The sequence below is a fragment of the Rutidosis leptorrhynchoides genome, chromosome 1, assembly GCF_046630445.1.
Source record: "Rutidosis leptorrhynchoides isolate AG116_Rl617_1_P2 chromosome 1, CSIRO_AGI_Rlap_v1, whole genome shotgun sequence".
Classification (NCBI taxonomy): domain Eukaryota; kingdom Viridiplantae; phylum Streptophyta; class Magnoliopsida; order Asterales; family Asteraceae; genus Rutidosis; species Rutidosis leptorrhynchoides.
This window is the reverse complement of record NC_092333.1, coordinates 648,137,720-648,157,067: the sequence shown is the minus strand read 5'-3', so window position 1 is coordinate 648,157,067 and position 19,348 is coordinate 648,137,720. Positions and strand designations below refer to the sequence as shown.

The window sequence follows — 19,348 nt, the reverse complement described above, 5'->3', positions numbered from 1 at the left end:
GTATGAAGGGTACCAAGCATGCACGTGTTGCTTGTTCGAATGTCGAAGAAAACTGGACGTTGTTTGAGTTACAAGGTGTGTACGTACCTTTTCGATCCCAAATAAAGTTTGAGTTGATGTTTTAAAACCTTACCATTAGAAAGTAAATCTTATTACGTTTCCAACGATATTTGATTCATCGAAAACGGAGTTACGGTCAAAAAGTTACGACCAAAACAAGTTCAAAAATCGGGAAAAAATGTGCCAGGCGCAAATTGCGGCTGCCAGGCGCATTTTGCGGCTGGATGGGGGTCAAAAATCCGTTCAGGACCCAAATGGGCGCCTTTGGGCGGCCGTTTTTGCGGCCTGGGCATAAATTGCGGCCAGCAGGCGCAATTTGCGGCTGGGGACGGATTTTTGATGATTTTCTTGATATTTTGAGTTTTAAATCAAGGGTAATTCCGTATTTTTGTGTATGAATCTGATTGGGACTCTAAATCTCAGCCACTTATCCATTTTTATTCATTTTTTTTCCATTTTCTTTCTCTATTTCCTCTCAAAACACAAAACCCATTTAGATTCAAGGTTAGATTTGAGAGTGAAGATTTGGGATTCGATCTTTGGAGCAAGAAGTAAAATTTTTTCTCTCGTTCTTAGCTACAAGTGGATAGTGTTGGTAAGTCTTAACTTTATGTTTTGAGTTTTAGTTAATCTATGGCTAGGGTTTGGTCATTTGAGACTTGTAAGACCCATTTGGGGATTTAATGGGTGAATTTGGGTTAATTTGATGTAAGGAAACCCAAATGGTGTTAATCTAGGGTTTGGTCATGCAAATTGAGATATGTAAGTGTTAATTGTGTTGTTTGTCACTTATACACTTGTGAAATGATGAAAGGGTGTTAATGGGTTAAGTTTGACCAAAACTTGTAAGTCTAAGTGTTGAAATGGGTCAAATGGGTGATTGTTGACCTAGTTGGGTGAGATGGGTATGAAATACCCATAAATTGTGTTAGTTGGTGTTAGTAGAGTCTAATCACTAGCTTTTAGTGATTTATGATGAGTCATGGCCATTAATGGGCGGTTTTGGTGGATGTGAGTCATTTAATGCTTTTAGGCCATTAAATGCTCAAGTGTTAGGTGTTAGTGGTTAATTCCACTAGATTGTATGTTAATTAAATGCATAATGTGATAGGTGCATTATATTGAAGGTTGCGAGCTTGATTCCTAGTTCACCAAAGGCTATAAGGTGAGTGGAATAATTATATGCGTGCATATATAATGTATTTATTTGTGTAGCATGAGTTGTGAAGTGTCGACGTGTTAAGACACCACATCTCACGTGGCGAGTGAAGTGTCGACGTGTTAAGACACCACTCGGGGGTGAAGCATCGACGTGTTAAGATGCCACTCCAAGAGTTGTAATGGGTGAAGTGTCGACGTGTTAAGACACCGCCCGGGGTGAAGTATCGACGTGTTAAGATGCCACCCGTGGGGTTAGTGTACGACGTGTTAAGTACTCTAACGGTTGTTATGAACAACGGTGGGAAATGCGAGTACCATCTCTTGTATTATTGGTTAACCATAGTTGTGCGTTGTAATGTAGCATAATATATCGTTCGGGTTATATGCTTTTGTTATGCTAGCTTGTGTGGTCGAAGGTTTAGCATTATACTTGTGATAGTATGATTATTTATATTGCTAGTATGTATGCAGTAAATGCGTAAGTGATTGCAAGTAAGTAGGTTGTATATGTAATCGTATAATTGTTGCACTCACTAAGCATTAGCTTACCCCTCTCGTTGTTTATCTTTTTAGATGCATGTGCGGAGAAAGTGAAAGGGGTTGTTGGGCACTAGTTCCCTTGTTGGATGCTTGATGAAGCTTTTTGGAAGTCGACCTAGAGTTTTGGATAGTTTAGCCCCAAACCATGCTCGGGTGTTGTTTGGATTAAAACTATCATGTTAATGGGTCGAACTTACTTTTATTTGGTTAATGGCCTTCGTGCCACTTTGTAAACATTAAACTTGTCGTATTGTTTAAATGAATTATTTTGGAACGGTTCACGTTATGTAACCGTTGAATTTGGGCGTTAATGGTTTATTATTTAAAAAAAAAAAATTTGTCGTGTAGAATGCGAGTTGGGTTGTTTCAAAACGCGGCTAAGTACCGCCGCGATATGCCACCTCTGGCGTCTCTTGGGTGCCAAGTGGTCTAATAACCACTCCGTTGCAGATACGTTGCCACCAATCTAGTGAGAATATACACCATTGCAATTTTGCTTCACCGTCTTTCTCATATGTAAATACCGATGAGTTAAAAAAGAATTTTTTATTGCAACCACTTAAAGGTAAACTACGAGAAATTAATATCGATTCGCAGTTGCATCCACCATTGCTAGAACTCTCGTATGCATCCAACAACCATCGCGATTTTGCCGTTTTCATTCACCATGTAGCAGGAACTAGGATTTTTTTCATGGGGGCAAAAAAAAAATTTAAAACCGTAGTAATTTTTTTAGGGCAAAAAATTGAAGTTTCTAGGCAAATTATGGAGGTTTTTTGACAAAATTTGAAAGTTTTTGGGCAAAAATTTGAAGGTTGTGGGGCAAAAGTTAGAGAAATTTGGGTAAAATTCAAAAGTTTTGGGACAAAATATGTAGGTTTTGGGGGAAAAAAAATTCACTGAGGGCAAAATCGAATAACCCAAAATTTTTACACTGAAAATTGTAAATTCACTGGGGGCGGGTGCCCCACTATGCCCCCAAATAGTTTTACCCCTGCCATGTAGTCTTCGATTTGCAGTTGCATCCACCATTGCTAGAACTCTCGTATACCTCTTGCCCGAACTTTCGTATTCATCAACAATTGCCCGGACTCTCATTTGCATCCATCATTGCCCAAACCTCGTATTCATCCGCCATTGCCCGGACTCTCATATGCATCCATCATTGCCTAAACTCTTGTATGCATCCACCATTACCCAAACTCGATCTCGTATGTATCCACAATTTCCGACACTCTCGTATTTATCCATCATTGCCCAACTCTTGTATTCGTCCACCATTGCCCGGACTCTCGCATGCATCCATCATTGCCTGAACTCTTGTATGCATCCACCATTACCCGAATTCGATCTCGTATGTATCCACAATTTCCGACACTCTCGTATGCATCCACAATGGCCTGCACTCTAGTTTACAAATGGCGTAGATTCTCGTACTGTATTCGCAAGTTTTGCATAGTATTTGGATTAAAAAAAGTTAATTTCAGTGTTATTGTAATCTTAAATAATGGTACTGCTAATTTGATTTTAGTTTGTGAAGTATGAATTTTATTTTGTACAAGTTTCCAGTCGAAAATAAATGTGGGTGATTTTACATATTTGAGAGTATTAATCGATGCCCCCGTCAATTCTAACTTTTCATATGGGCCATGTTCAATTAACAAAAAGTAGGCCTTTTTTATACGAAAGTTTTAAATATATGTACGAATAAATTCGCTAAACACTATAAAATTTGGTTAAGTACTAGCACTATAGGCCTCTTTGAATTATGGGCCCTGTACGAGTGCACGTGTTGCACGCCCTCAAATTCGCCCCTGAATCGATGGATCATTTATAAGTAATACTTTATCTGGTTGTCCTTTTAACAAAAGGTACACTACAACAACTTAGTTAATTAGTCATGCATAAGTTTACACACTTTTCAAAAGTGTGTAGTTTTTTATAAAATTTCTACACTTGTAAATGTGTGTAAATATATTACATTGATAAATGTAGAATATCGTCATACTTTCACACATAAAAATGTAGAGGAAAAAGTTCACACTAACTTGTGTGTATAATCATAAATATAACCACACTTAAGAGTGTTAAATCAATTTTGTCGAATTAGATTTGTTCACGGTTCCCCTTGTGTGAAGAAATGAGGTGTAACAAATTTACTCACATTTTTAAATGTGATTAAATTTGTGTTTGTATACACTAATAAGTGTGAACATAATTTTCCTATAATTATGTGTAAAAATTAAAAAATATTCAACATTTATAAATGTAGCAAATTTATACCCATTTTTTTACACCCATTTATAAGTGCGGAAATTTGACAAAAAACTTGCACTATCCTGAAAATGTGTAAAAATATGCGTGAGAAATAGATAAATTTGTTGTAGTGGTAAGAATTTGACGAAATAGAAAATGTTATTTGAACATAGAGAATGGTTAAAACTGAACATAGTTATTGACACTAGGATAAGACATTGTTATGGAATTATGGAAATTATAGAGAAATCGGAAAGTTATTGTCAAATAAAGGCTAGCCGAGTTCCAAGTGAGATGCTAATTACCGACAGAATCATTACATATATCAAGGTGGTCAAGATTATATGCAATTATAGTGATTTTTTAGACATAGATAATGCAATCGTTTGTGGCCTCAATCCGCCCACAAACGCCCCACAAACGCCTGGAATGGGGCGTTTGTGGGCGTTTGTGTTGGGGCGTTTGTCAAGGAAGCACGGGCATAAAAATGTGCGTTTGTGATTTTTTTTTTTAATTCTTTTCTACCTTTTTCACCACTTTTTAACCCAACCTCCAATCATATTTTGACACATCACCCACAAACGCCCTTACAAAAGCCCCCCATTACAACTCCCCCCAAAATATCATGGTCCAGTCACAGTTTTTCCCCAAAAAGTACAACTCTACCCCTCCACGTCACAGTACCATTATCTATGGTCTTACTCCCACTTGTGCCACATATATGCAAAAGGATAACTCTTCCCACTTTCATCAATTATTGTCATTCTTTTAAAGGTCTTGCATTTCCAAATTCCAATACACACTCGATCTGAATCTTCTCATCATCAATTCATCAATAACTAATAATGGCAGCTTTCTTTGAGCAGTTTAAACATCTCAAAATCCAACTTGAAGATATTAAGTTGGCCACCAATAACTTTAGCGACAACAACTTACTCGGAAAAGGTGGATTTGGGAACGTGTACAAAGGATCAATCCGTCACTCTAAAGGGCAAGAGATTGTTGCTTTTAAGCGTCTAGATGGTAGATATGGGCAAGGTAATTCTGAATTCTGGAGAGAGATCATGATGCTTTCTCGTTACACGCATAAAAATCTCATCTCTCTATTGGGATATTGTGATGAGGCCGGTGAGAAGATCCTTGTGTACGAGCTTGCATCTCATCGTAGTCTCAATAACCATTTAAGTGACCCTACTCTCGTGTGGAAGCAACGTCTCCAGATATGCCTTGCTTCTGCAAAAGGACTAAACTACCTTCATGATCCAAAAGGCTTACAACAAAGAGTCTTACATCGTGATATAAAAAGTTCCAACATCCTTTTGGATGAGAATTGGACTCCAAAAATCTCTGATTTGGGTCTATCAAAAATGGGCCCAGCTAATCAGAGGCATACTGTTCTCATTACGAACACTGTAGGTACCCTTGGGTACCTTGACCCGCAGTATCTAGAGATTGGCATGCTAACAAAAGAGTCCGACGTGTATTCTTTTGGTGTGGTCTTATTTGAAGTATTGTGTGGTAAATTATGCTTTGGCAATAAGAATGGTCAGTTTCAGAGTTCAGTTCGCATGTGGAAAAAATGCTATAAATACAATAAATTGGATGAGATTATCTTTCAAGATTTAAAGCAACAAATGGGTCCGCGTTCACTGGAAACATTTTCAGACATTGCGTATCAATGTGTTCAGGAATATCGTGAAGAACGGCCACCGATGTCCCTTGTTGTCAAAAAACTTGAGAGAGCCCTTGAATTTCAGGAGATTTATGAATCAAGAAATAGTACAATTGTCTCACCATCTGGTTCGGGTTCGGGTAGGTTAAATGATGAAAATGAGGATGGGGTTGAAAAGTCCTATGGAACCGTTTCTCCACTCGCATATTCTGTTTCGCCAAATGAAACGGTCAACGGCAGTTTTAAGAACTGGCTGAAGGGTGATCTTATTGGAAAAGGCACGTTTACTACTGTTTATGAAGGTTTCACTGAGTAAGTGATGTCTAACTCAATCATTATATGTTCTGATATATGTTATTTTCTTTTTTGTTGTTACTTTTTAAGCACGCGTCTTGTTGTCTGTTGAGAGTTTGTATATACATCAACTTTACGCAATCGTGGTCTTTTGTGTTAGGCAAAACTTTACTGAACAAAATTTAAGGTTTGGGATTTTCATAGACTCCAACAACTTATCCTTTCTCTCCCGACTTCATGTACGAATAAAGTGGTGAAGGGTTGACTACTAATTTCTGAAAGATGATTAGATGTCTGAATGTGATCCCTGCAAAGTTCACTTTATTTATCATGCATATTAAAAGTTCATATTAGCAAAGATAACTCCTACTCCTACCATGCCTTAATATTCTATCTCTAATGTTCTACCGAGTTTAAAGCAACCATTATAAACTATTTTTTGAAGCCTTGTCTTAAGATGATGCTTTTCTATTGACAATGATGTTTTATTCTACTTTCTTAGTTTCATAGCACACTTTTCCTTTAACGGATGGTTGAGAACGAATTGAATATGTCATTGAGCAACATTCGTACCATTATTTCTGCATAATAAAGTAGCTCGGAAATCATGTGTGTGTGCATTTATATACCCTTTGTTAGGAATTGGTAATACAATGACCCAAACTAATGATTCTCTCCTTAGCAAAAACCCAACCCACACAAGATTCGTGTAATTAAATTACACCCACATGCAACAAACGAATAAATAAACAATGAAATATGTAAAATGACACAAGGATTTAACTTGATTATATCCCAACTCCAACGTGGAGAAGGGTTCAGTCCACAGGCGCTATCCAAATAATTTTCACTATTATTTACGTGCACAATGTTACAAGAGACTAGGGTTATAATTTATAGGAGTAAACGCAATACGGAACAAATCCGGAAACTTTCTGCCCAAGCCAAGGGTCATGTCTGGCGACCTACCCCTCGCCACTCGCAGACCTACTGCAGTCCAAACCTTCGAACAATTTCCCATGTTTCACCATCTTGCATCGCGTCTGACTTGTCCTCATTTTCTTGATGCTCGCATCCGCGAAAATGCCCTCGCGATCCTCGAGGGTCTTGTTCCTTCTTTTTTTGTTTAGAGCTCGATCTCCACACTCAACACCCTTAACCTTCTGAGATTATGAGGATCAGAAATTGAGATAGTGTATTTACAAATATCGAATTACCAGGCTCTTGAATTATTGAATACGGTTGTTGACACTACTTCTCTTTTTGACATTTTCTGATATGACTTTTGTGTTTGTTTGAAGTTCTGGGTTCTTTTTTGCTGTGAAAGATGTTTCTTTGCTTGAAGAAAGTTTCTTCGAAAAACAAAACCTTGTCCAACTTGAACAGGTAAAATGTAAAGCTTTAAGGTTTTTTCAAGTTATTATAGGGACCTATAGGATCAAATTAATCACAATTAATTTGCGTCCTTGTACTAAGCCTCCTCTTCTATTTTAGCTGTAATAATTTTAATTTTTCCATTATTACAGGTGATATCTTTACTAAGTCAACTTCAACATGAGAATATAGTTCGATATTTCGGAACAGATACGGTATGCATTTTGACTCTTAGTCTTTCTCATTATCTGTACTAAGCATATAACATATTACGGTGCTTCATAGATAAACTTTCATTATAGGATATGGTCCAAACACAGTTTCCATTCAAGCTATAAGGACTGTTACCCAATGTTAAAAATTTATACTTTATTTTTTAGAAAATAACCCGTGAAATTACGGGTTTGTTTAAACGAAACAATTTAATGACATGTTTTAGGTATTAAGTGAATGTAAATGCTAAAGTCATTTATTTTAATAACCCGTTTGACTAAGAAACTTGTCGTTGTTTTACAAATATATAGAGATATGTATTTTCGCATACATATGTAACGTAATTAATTTTGTAAAAAGAATCCATATTTGAATATTAATAATATAATAACTATAATTATAATTATTACATTAAAAGTAAATAATAATAATAAAGTTCTCTCAAGTTGAGTATTTATATCTTTAATAATAATAATAATAATTATTAGTAATAATATATGCCTTTAATTTTTTTTAGAAAATTAAAATTACAGTTTAGGAGAGATTAGTATTTTCTATTATAATAGATTTCATATTACATTTTTAATTAAATTAATATATAATTATGACATCATCATCATGAAAATTAAAGGATAATTAACTTAATGATGACATCATCATTTTAAAGCTTCATATGACTATATAGATTTATTTTAATGACCCGTTTAACTAAGAAACTTGTCGTTGTTTTACAAATATATAGAGACATGTATTTTCGCATACATATGTAACGTAATTAATTTTGTAAAAAGAATCCATATTTGAATATTAATAATATAATAATTATAATTATAATTATTATATTAAAAATAAATAATAATAATAAAGTTCTCTCAAGTTGAGTATTTATATCTTTAATAATTGTTATTAGTAATAATATATGCCTTTTATTTTTTTTAAAAAAATTAAAATTACAATTTAGGAGAGATTAGTATTTTCTTTTATAAAAGATTTCATATTATTTTTTAATTAAATTAATATATAATTATGACATCATCATTATGAAAATTAAAGGATAATTAACTTAATGATGACATCATCATTTTAGAGCTTTATATGGCTATACAGATTATGTTTAGTCTTAATTGGGCTTGGGCCTTTGGCTAAGTAATAAATCCTAGATAACAGGATAACAAGTTAATGGGCTTTGCTAAGATGGCCCTTCAGATTTGTGACAGTTAAATGGGCTTTGGTTAAGTGGGCTGCTACAGTTAAAAACTATAATATGTTGTTGCCTGGATTCGAACACACAATCCTGTATCACTGAACCCACTTTTGTTAAACTTTTTTTATGGCAAATTAAACGAAAACTTTATAGACTATCTTAGTCTCCAAAAAGAGACAAGAAAATCGAGATACAAAAAAGAGCACCACATCAAGGCTCGAGAATAGAAAACAAACCTAAACATACGACCCGAAACGCTAACTAAACCCGAGCCTTAACGTGGAGAAATTAAAAACCAAAAAACAAAGACATAAACGAACCTAGAAATACACCAAACAATTAAACAAACAAGAAAAAAAAACCACGTGCCCTCTTCCACATTCTCCTTGAACGTAAAAGTAGACTCGATTCCAACCCCGTCCGAATTAAACCCTCCATTCCTAAATTCGTCAAAAAAACCAACGCCCTCTAGTTCTTCTCCCGTCCCCGCTCCAATTCGCGTTCCCTTTACACTTATGAACGTGTGATCCCCATTTGCATCCCTAGTATCGTCATCATCACTAGAATCATTCAAACAAAAACCACCACCCTTTAACCTTTTGTCTTTAACTTTACCTTTCATTCTACCTTTCACTTTCAAACTACCCTTCGAATCAACCTTCTTAACCCCCTTAACATGAAACTTGCTTGAATGAACGTGCCAACCCCTACAATGTCCTTTATAAGGTTTATTCGTACAAATACAAAATTTCCGACCCTCACTATTACCCGTAGCAACTTTAGCCAAGTTGTTGTGGATTGTTCTTATTTCTTTTCTGTTATTATCGGGCTGGGCGGTGGGAATTAGTGAGGCAGTAATTTCTCAACAACTAGTATCAGAGCGTCAGGTTTGGCGGGGGATCTCCATTATAGGAGTCGGAGTATGCTCTGTGGTTGCCACAGGAGTGGATCGTTCACATCATAAACGAGTTCTATTGATCGTATAGGGATTCTGGTTAGACAATATTTTTTCTGATTCGGAGTTAGTGGTGTCAAGAATTTGTAGTGGACCGGGTGTTGGATTTTCCAATTTAACGGATCCTGTGCGCCACTCCACTACATCTGTCGGCCAGTTGAAACGTGGGAAAAATCAGAGAAAGTGTTGTTCTTAGGATATAGATACGATGTCGAAGTTCAGTTCAATGAGGTTTGATGTAGAGAGATTTGATGGGAGGATCAATTTTGGCTTGTGGCAAGTTCAAGTCAAGGATGTGTTGATTCAGTCCGGTTTACACAAGGCATTGAAAGGTAAGCCCATCTTTGTTTTCGGCAGTGATTCTAGCTGTAAGATCGATGAAGAAGAATGAGATGATATGGATTTGAGGGCGGCAGGTGCGATTCGTTTGTGTCTTGCAAAGAACGTGCTTGTAAATGTGCACGGGGTATCAACGGCTAAAGAACTTTGGGATAAGTTGGAGCATTTGTACCAGGGCAAGGGCATCTCAAACCGGTTGTGTCTTAAGGAACAGTTTCATACTTTGCGTATGGATGGGGGTTCAAGGATTTCAGATCATCTGAGTATTCTTAATGGTATTGTTTCGGAATTGGAGGCTATTGGAGCTAAAATGGAAGATGAAGATAAAGATTTGAGGTTGATATTATCTTTGTCATCGTCCTATGAGCACACGAAACCTATTTTGATGTATGGGAAAGAAACTCTGAAGTTTGAAGACGTTACTAGCAAGCTCCTATTCGAGGAGAAAAGACTGGAAGGTAACGGGGTCTCGTCATCAGAAAGTACGGTATTGTTGTGTTCGGATAGGCGGAAGAGAAACTCCGGGAAGAATCTGGTATGCTGGAACTGCGGGAAGACTGGACATGTAAGGGTTAATTGTCTAGGTGGAGCTAGTTCGGCAAATGGCTCTAAAGGCGCTAATGATGTTTCCGTTATTATGGAGAATGGCGAATTCCTCTAAAGTCATGTCATCCTCATGGTGTCCGCGCCACCATGGAAACGGATGTTCGTTAGCGGTTCCACAATTGCACATGGGCATTGGTTTGGCGTTGATGCAGGTTGTGTGGTGGAAACAGATGTTGTAGGTGAAGAAACTTCCAGTGAAAGCCAAACGGGAAGTTGCACCATAACTGTCCAGCTGGGTATACACCATGTACCGAGGTGAAATGCTTGGAATGCGATGTTCTAAGTGTGATACTCTTTATGGTGGGGTATAATAATTCTGTTAAGAGTTATGATTGTCTGTTATGACAATGATTGTCGGGTCTTGACAATGTTCGATGAAAATTCAAGTTTTGTCTCTTGGGAGATAATGTCAACGGTATGAAGATGAGGATCTTGAAGTTGTCGTCGAGGAAGCGTCTACATCGGTTATCCTTGCAATGTGGAAGTATGATTATATTCTTCTATCCAAAAAGTGGAGATTTGTTGGTTATAGTTTTGGTTAGAAGAATGTATATGGTTGCTAAGTACCACATTGGTGATATTGGATGTTGTCCCACATCGGTGGGAGGAAGAAGTTGGAGGTGGATGACTTGGTTATAAAAGGAGGTCATGGGCATACTTCCAACTTGAACCAATCAATACACTTTAAGTATTTGATTATTTCTTTCTTTCTTACCCTTGTTTGAGAGTTGTATTAGTTAAATATACTTTGGAGAGTGTAGTTGGCTTAAGAAAGTCGTCTATACCATTGTAACAATTTGTGATAGTGTATTCTCTCTTTGGGGGCCCTTAGTTTTTCTCCTGTTTGTGAGTTTCCACGTTAAATTCTTGTGTTGTGGATTGTTCTTATTTCTTTTCTGTTATTATTGGGCTGGGCGGTGGGAATTAGTGAGGCCGTAATTTCTCAACAATTATAATCAATTCAATCTGATACCAATTGAAATAACTTGATTCGAGTTCAATTCATGCTTGTATGATAATCACAAATTGTGTATGTGTACGTATATGTGTGTATATCTATCTCTGTATCAATATGTATGTGTAAAACTATATGATCATGATCATGAAGAAGATAATAGAATAGCAGGTATGAATCATGAATATCAACAAGTAAACAAACACATAAGAATCATACATGAAATCATAGTTACAATTACTTAGGGTTAAAGGATACAAGTTGAGTGTTTTAGGCTAAGTGTGTGTTTTGAAGGTGTGGGGGTTATGGGGAAAATGAAAGGCTAGTGTGTAATGGCTCACCTAAACAAGGGAGTGGAAGGTGTGTATTTATACTCTCATATACACCTTATACAAAATTTAGAAATACAAGAAAGCTAGTACAAATCTCATCAATTTTAGACTTAACATTTTTTTCTAATGGGTCCCTATTGATTTGAACACCTGTTTCAGGATGATGGCAAATTATATATTTTTCTTGAGCTTGTTTCTAAAAGTTCTCTAGCGAAGCTCTACCAGAAGTATCACTTGCGAGATTCCCAAGTCTCGGCCTACACCAGACAAATTTTAAGCGGTTTGAATTACCTGCATAAACGAAAGGTGTTTCATGGGTAAATTTCTTTCATTTTTTTTGCTATTGAAATTTGAAACTATGATGTATATTCAACCCTTTTAAAATCTAACATGTTCTTTTTTAATAATTTGATAGGGATATCAAATGTGCGAATATATTAGTTGACGTAACTGGATCTATAAAGCTTGCAGATTTTGGATTGGGAAAGGTAAGCAAAAAATTAATTTCTTATTTATTTAAATTTTTATCAATTTGATTGGTCATATATATTTTAATTTAACATATCTGACTACGTACATATACGCTGTTTATATCTGTAGGAAACCCTCACATTGAAAAGCAGTCCCTATTGGATGGCACCAGAGGTGACTTCTCTATTATTTTTAGTTGTAGTTTAGTATTTAGTTGTATCTATTTTCTAGGGGTGGGGTGAGAAGATGGGTGCATTGTATGTTTCTAAAATATGCATCTTACATCTTACAACTTTATATCGGTTGATACTTGAAAATCTAAGATAATATGCTATCCACCAGTGGCGGATCTAGGATTGATAGTCATTGGTATCACCAGTTTAAACTCCCAAAAAATTTCTACTAGATGTCTTATTTCAATGGTGTTACTCAAAAAAATGTACACTGCACAATGGTGTCATTAGTTAAAAACCCAAAAAAATTTCCACTACATCGCGTATTTCAGTGGTATCACGTGCCACCACTGGGTACTATATAGATCCGCCCCTGCTATCCACATTGGCTAGTGATATTTCCACTTATAATTTTGATAAATCCTCTACTTATTATGCATTAGTGTTTGTACAGTACAAATACTGAATGCATGATAAAAGTGGAGTTATCAAATTAATGAGTGGAAATATCATCGTCCATCAACATTAGTATCCTAGTACTGTGGACTACATTGTATCGGATGTTTTGTGTTGACAGCTTGTCTTGCACCCTCAGGTTGTTAATAATCGATCAATTAAGGGTTATGGACTTGCAGCTGATATATGGAGCCTTGGTTGCACTGTGTTGGAGATATTGACACGTAGGATTCCGTACTCCCCCATGGAAGAGGTATACATGTCATTTCCTTTATCATTATTATTATTATCTTTAATATTATATTATTCTTTTCTGAAGCAATTGATTGTCTAAACATGTTCCTGTTAAATAGGTCAGCTTGTGTTGACCCACAAATATTTAATTTTGATTATTGGCGATAAAACATAGTTATATTTATTTCCATATTGTACTCCTAGTATTAAGGATAGTTTGTTGTACTTTTACTTATCCTCTAAGACTTGTAAACATTATAAATATTAATGCAATCTAATCCCACAATGTGTGGTGAATTAATTCCTTATATGGTATCAGCCTAAAACACCATTCTTTTTCCCTCTCTTTCTTTTTCAATCGGCTGCTTAGGGTTAAATATGGTTTCATCGGCTTCTTCTTCCTCAACAACCGATGGCACTTTATCCATGAATACCATTCTTCATATGCTTACTATCAAGCTTTCATCTTCTAATTACTTGTTATGGCGTCATCAAATCGAACCTCTTATCGCCTACCAGAAACTCACGAGTTATATTGATGGTAAAACACCACAACCGACATCAGTAATTACCTCTGATGGGGTCTCCTCTCCAAATCCCGATTATATTACTTGGCTCGAAGGAGACCAACGTGCTCTCCTTACTCTTCAATCTTCCTTGACTGAAGAATCTATGGCTATTATTTTAGGTTTAAAAACCGCAAGAGATGTATGGGTTGCACTCTCAGACGCGTACAGTCATGATTCTGATGATCTTATGCACACTCTTCGTGATGCTTTACGCCAACTTCAAAAAGGGACCTCTTCCGTTGCTGAATATGGTAAAAAGTTCAAGGCGATTTGTGATCAGTTGACTGCAATTGGTCATCCTGTTGACGATGCAGATAAGTATCATTGGTATCTTTGTGGTTTAGGTGCAGGTTTTAAAACCTTCTCGACTACACAACGTGCCATCAAACCACGATCAACATTCCGCAATCTTATGGCTCAAGCAGAGGGTCATGAACTCTTCTTGCAATCAGTACAACCTACTGCTCCATCTCAGGTTGCTTTTTCTGCCACTCCTTCTTATAGTTCACGTAATTCAACCTCTTACTCTCGTGGAGGTAGCAATGGATACAGAGACCGTGGTAGTGGTCGTGGCAATAATCTTAACCGTATACCACACTGTCAGCTATGTCGTAAGAATGGGCATTATGCTTCGGCCTGCCCTGATTTTTCTTATTCGGCCAGAACTCCCACTTTGGATGCAAACCTTGCACAAGCTTTTCAATCTAACTGTTATGTATCACCATCCGCTCCGGATTGGTATGTTGATTCCGGTGCGTCTACTCATATGACTGGTTCTCCATCTCATCTTGATTCGGCAGCTTCGTATAAAGGTAAAGAATCTGTTGCATTCGGTAATGGCAACACCCTTCCTATTTCACATATTGGTCGATCTAATATTTCACAGGATTTAAAATTATTGGATGTTCTTGTCGTTCCATTTATTACAAAGAATCTTTTATCTGTTAGTAAGCTAACCTCTGATAATCCTGTTGATGTTTTGTTTTCCGATAATACTTTTGTTATCCAGAACCGGCTGACAAAGAAAATTCTGGCAACCGGAAGGCGTAAACATGATCTTTATATGCTTGAGCGAGGACAAGAATCTTTTATCGCAGAAATACGTTCAAGCAAGCTTCGAGGGTCATATGAACTTTGGCATAACCGTTTAGGACATGTTTCATTTAATATTATTTCTTTTATGAATAAAGTAGGACGATTGTCGGTTACTTCAATTTTGCCGAAACTGCGTCTTCGTTCACCTTGTCAACTCTCTAAGAGTAAACATTTATCTTTCAACAATAATGAAAAGCGTTCTTTACATGTCTTAGACTTAATTCATTGTGATTTATGGGGACCCGCTCCTATTACTTCTACTCACGGTTATCATTATTATGCTATATTTATTGATGATTTCTTCAGGTTTATATGGTTTTACCCTCTTCGCACCAAATCTGAATTTTTTGGGGTATTTGATGCTTTTATACGCCTTGTTCAAAATCAGTTTGAATGCAAGATAAAAGTTTTTCAAAGTGATGGTGGTACCGAATTCTTAAACTCTAATGTGCGAAAACTTCTACAGATAATGGAACTCATCATCGCATTTCGTGTCCTTATACGCCTCAACAAAACGGTCGGGCTGAGCGTAAGCATCGTCACATTACTAAAACGGGTCTTGCTATGATGTTTCATGCTCACACCCCGGCTAATTTATAGACAGATGCATTTAGTTCGGCTACCTACATCATCAACAGATTGCCTTCACCTCTTTTGGATCACAAATCTCCTTATGAGTTACTTTTTCATGTTATGCCAAATTATGACATCATTCGCACTTTCGGGTGTCGTGTTTTTCCTTATCTACGTGACTACTCTCCTCACAAGCTAGCTCCACGTAGCATTGAATGTGTTTTCATCGGATATAGCGCGAATTATAAGGGATATCGTTGTCTTGATCTTAGTAGTGGTCACACTTATATTACTCGTCATGCGCAATTTGATGAGTCCTCGTTTCCTTATGCAGGACCTATGTCTACTACGGATGTTAATGTTCTCTCTTTTTCAACTTATGATGAGCCCATGCAAAGTGCACCACCTGTTATTGTGCCTACTCATTCTCCTGTCACGCCGCCATCAGACATTTCTCCATGTTCTCTCTGTCCAGAAGATGTGTCCTCCCTTACGGACACGACTACTCTTACAGAACCACCTTATACGGACACGACTACATCCACTTCTAATGTTACGGAACCACCTGCAGTAGTTCCTTCGGTTCCTGCATCCTCATCTATTTCGGTACACCCTATGACTACTCGTGCTAAAATGGGAATTTTCAAACCAAGACATATTGTTGATTTTGCCCGTCTTACATCTTCTCCTCTTCACTGTGCATTATTGGCCGCTTCTGTACCCAAGGGTTTTAAATCTGCTGCAAAGCATCCACAATGGTTTGCGGCTATGCGTGAAGAGATGGATGCACTTCATCATAATCACACGTGGGAATTGGTACCACGACCAACGCATGGCAATATTGTTGGTTCTAAATGGGTGTTTCGCACTAAATTCCATGCGGATGGATCCGTCGATCGTCTTAAAGCACGACTCGTGGCCCAAGGATTTAATCAAGTTCCAGGACTCGATTACAATGCTACCTTTAGTCCTGTTGTTAAAGCTTCGACGGTTCGCATTGTTCTTTCTCTTGCAACTCTTCATAAATGGCCACTCCATCAATTGGATGTCAAAAATGCCTTTCTTAATGGGCATCTCAGTGAAACTGTTTTTATGGATCAACCTCCTGGTTTTATTGATCCACAATTTCCTACTCACGTGTGTCGTTTAAAGAAGGCTCTTTATGGTCTAAAGCAAGCCCCGCGTGCGTGGTTCCAACGACTTAGCAGTTTTCTTCTTAAGCTAGGTTTTTCTTGTAGTCGTGCTGATCCGTCTCTTTTTGTTTATAAGCATGGTTCATGTCTCTTATACCTTCTCGTTTATGTAGATGACATCATTCTTACCGGCAATTCTGCTTCTACTATCCGTCACTTGATCTCACAGTTACATTCAGAGTTTTCAATTAAAGACCTTGGCAAACTTAGCTATTTCCTTGGTCTTGAGGTTCTTTATACGAAATCTGGTCTATTTCTCAGTCAGTCTAAATACGCGCATGATATCATGACACGTGCCAAACTACTTGACTCAAAGCCTGCGTTCACTCCTTTACCTACGGCTGAAAATTTTACCACTAATGGTAAACCTTTCGAAGATCCCACTTTGTATCGGTCTCTAGTTGGAGCATTGCAATATCTCACCATTACTCGACCGGATCTTTCTTATGCTGTTAATCAAGTTAGTCAGTTTCTTCATGCTCCAACTATTGATAATTTTCTTGCGGTTAAACGAATCATTCGTTATGTAAAAGGCACAATTTCATATGGATTAATCTTTCAACACTCACGATTCCTAATTTACTTGGATACTCTGACGCGGATTGGGCTCGTTGTCTTGAGACTCGTCGCTCCACTTATGGTTATTCGATTTTTCTGGGTGGAAATCTTGTTTCTTGGAGTGCTAAGAAACAACCCACGGTTTCACGATCTTGCTGTGAATCTGAATACCGTGCTTTAGCTCATACCGCCGCTGAAATAATTTGGATTACTCATCTTCTGCGTGAACTTCATGTTTTACCTCCGGATCGCCCGGCTATTTTATGCGACAACAAAAGTGCCCTGTTTCTCAGTCAAAATCCGGTTTCTCACAGACGCTCCAAACATATTGATATTGATTATCATTTCATTCGTGAACTTGTTTCTTCGGGAAAACTATTCACTAAGTTTGTGCTTACAACACTTCAACTTGCGGATATTTTCACGAAGAGTTTACCGCGACCACTATTTGAGAGTTCTCGTTCCAAGTTACGTGTTGTTCCTCCACCACTTCACTTGAGGGGGGGTATTGGCGATAAAACATAGTTATATTTATTTCCATATTGTACTCCTAGTATTAAGGATAGTTTGTTGTACTTTTACTTATCCTCTAAGACTTGTAAACATTATAAATATTAATGCAATCTAATCCCACAATGTGTGGTGAATTAATTCCTTATATTGATCGTTAAATTTTTGAAAATTGATTGAACAAGTATTAAGAAATAAATTTTTGGCAAATATTTCTATTTTTGTACATGTAAGTTGTTCTGTTCATAATAGCTAATGGTAAGTTATATTATTGTAATGAATATGTATATTGGTTTCCAGATGCAAGCACTGATCAGAATTGGAAGGGGTGAGCTTCCTGAAATTCCCAACACATTGTCTGCTGAGGCCCATGAATTCATACTTAAATGCCTACAAGTTAATCCAAACAACCGGCCTACTGCTGCTCAACTACTCGACCTTCCATTTTTGAAGAGAGCGACATCTATGGACTCGTCCTGAGCTTCTCCACAATTTTAACAGCCTTGTACAAGCAATATGGGTAAGACCCAACTCGTTTTGCTTCTTTGATATTCTGTTTAGAGCTTAGATATGATAAGCATAAAGGTGGTGAAACAGATGAGATAGGTAACGGGGTGAAAAAGGGCTCCTAGTTTTACATACAGTCCCAAATAGTCTTGGTTAGGCCCACATGTTAACACACTTATGTTGTATTTTTGAATCATTTAGTAATTAGTGAAATAATCATAAGATCATAACTGATTTATCTGCTAAAATAGTAATCTGATTTTAAAAAAAAAATTCAGTTAGGTGGTTTTAATTATTTAACAACTCTTTGGTTGACATTCAACCCATTTGCCAAGTTTTATTAATTATTATTTTACTCGTTTGACCAATTGGAGATGAAGTAAACAACCCAAATCTACGTGTTTCTAGGAAATGGGTCGACATAGCCACCTCTAGATTATTTTGATTATCTTCACGTTTCGCCAATTTAATCGATGTTGTACAATGATCATTGATCCCTTTTTTGGCTCCTTGTAGCTTAAGGTATTTTAGCTTTTCAATTTGATGCAAGTAGGGCTCTACAGATTGATGGATAAAATTTGAAACGTCTAGGTTAGCGAAGATCTTTTTGTTGCATGATTGTAAACTGAATTGTTTATGTGATCTTCTGAAGGTGATTCCCTTGGATAGCTTGTGTCTTAATCGTAACAAAACATTTGTTGAATTATGACACGTGAATGGACTCCGTTTCAAACTTGGAGTCTAAGTCTGGTTGGGTCCACCTGTGAAATCATGTACCGGGTAGCCTAGTTAGAATTATCTGGTGCTCCTTTTTTGATAGATATTTTCAGGTTGTGTTTTGGGTCCACCTGTGAAATCATGTCACGGTTTATGGTTTATTTGAATGTTTTGTCGTAAGAACTCTTCGCCAACTAAGTTCTGGGTATTAACTGACGTGTTGGCTTATTTATTTAAAAAAAAAAAAAAAAACCTAATTCGCGCTTAATGGAAAATGTAAGTTGAACATAGAGAATGAGAGGTCTTTAAACATCTCTTTTGATCCATCACA

General features: G+C 36.9%; 1 protein-coding gene across 1 annotated transcript; it reads left to right on the top strand.

Annotated features, from left to right (window-relative positions):
* The first annotated feature begins 4,752 nt into the window (after positions 1-4,752).
* Positions 4,753-18,273, top strand: LOC139849719 (probable receptor-like protein kinase At5g24010). Its single transcript, XM_071839351.1, has 8 exons — positions 4,753-6,001; positions 7,285-7,369; positions 7,510-7,572; positions 12,121-12,278; positions 12,377-12,449; positions 12,562-12,606; positions 13,201-13,314; positions 18,094-18,273. Exons 1-8 carry the CDS (start codon positions 4,863-4,865, stop codon positions 18,271-18,273), a joined length of 1,857 nt encoding a protein of 618 aa, XP_071695452.1. The 5' UTR covers positions 4,753-4,862.
* Positions 18,274-19,348: the final 1,075 nt, after the last annotated feature.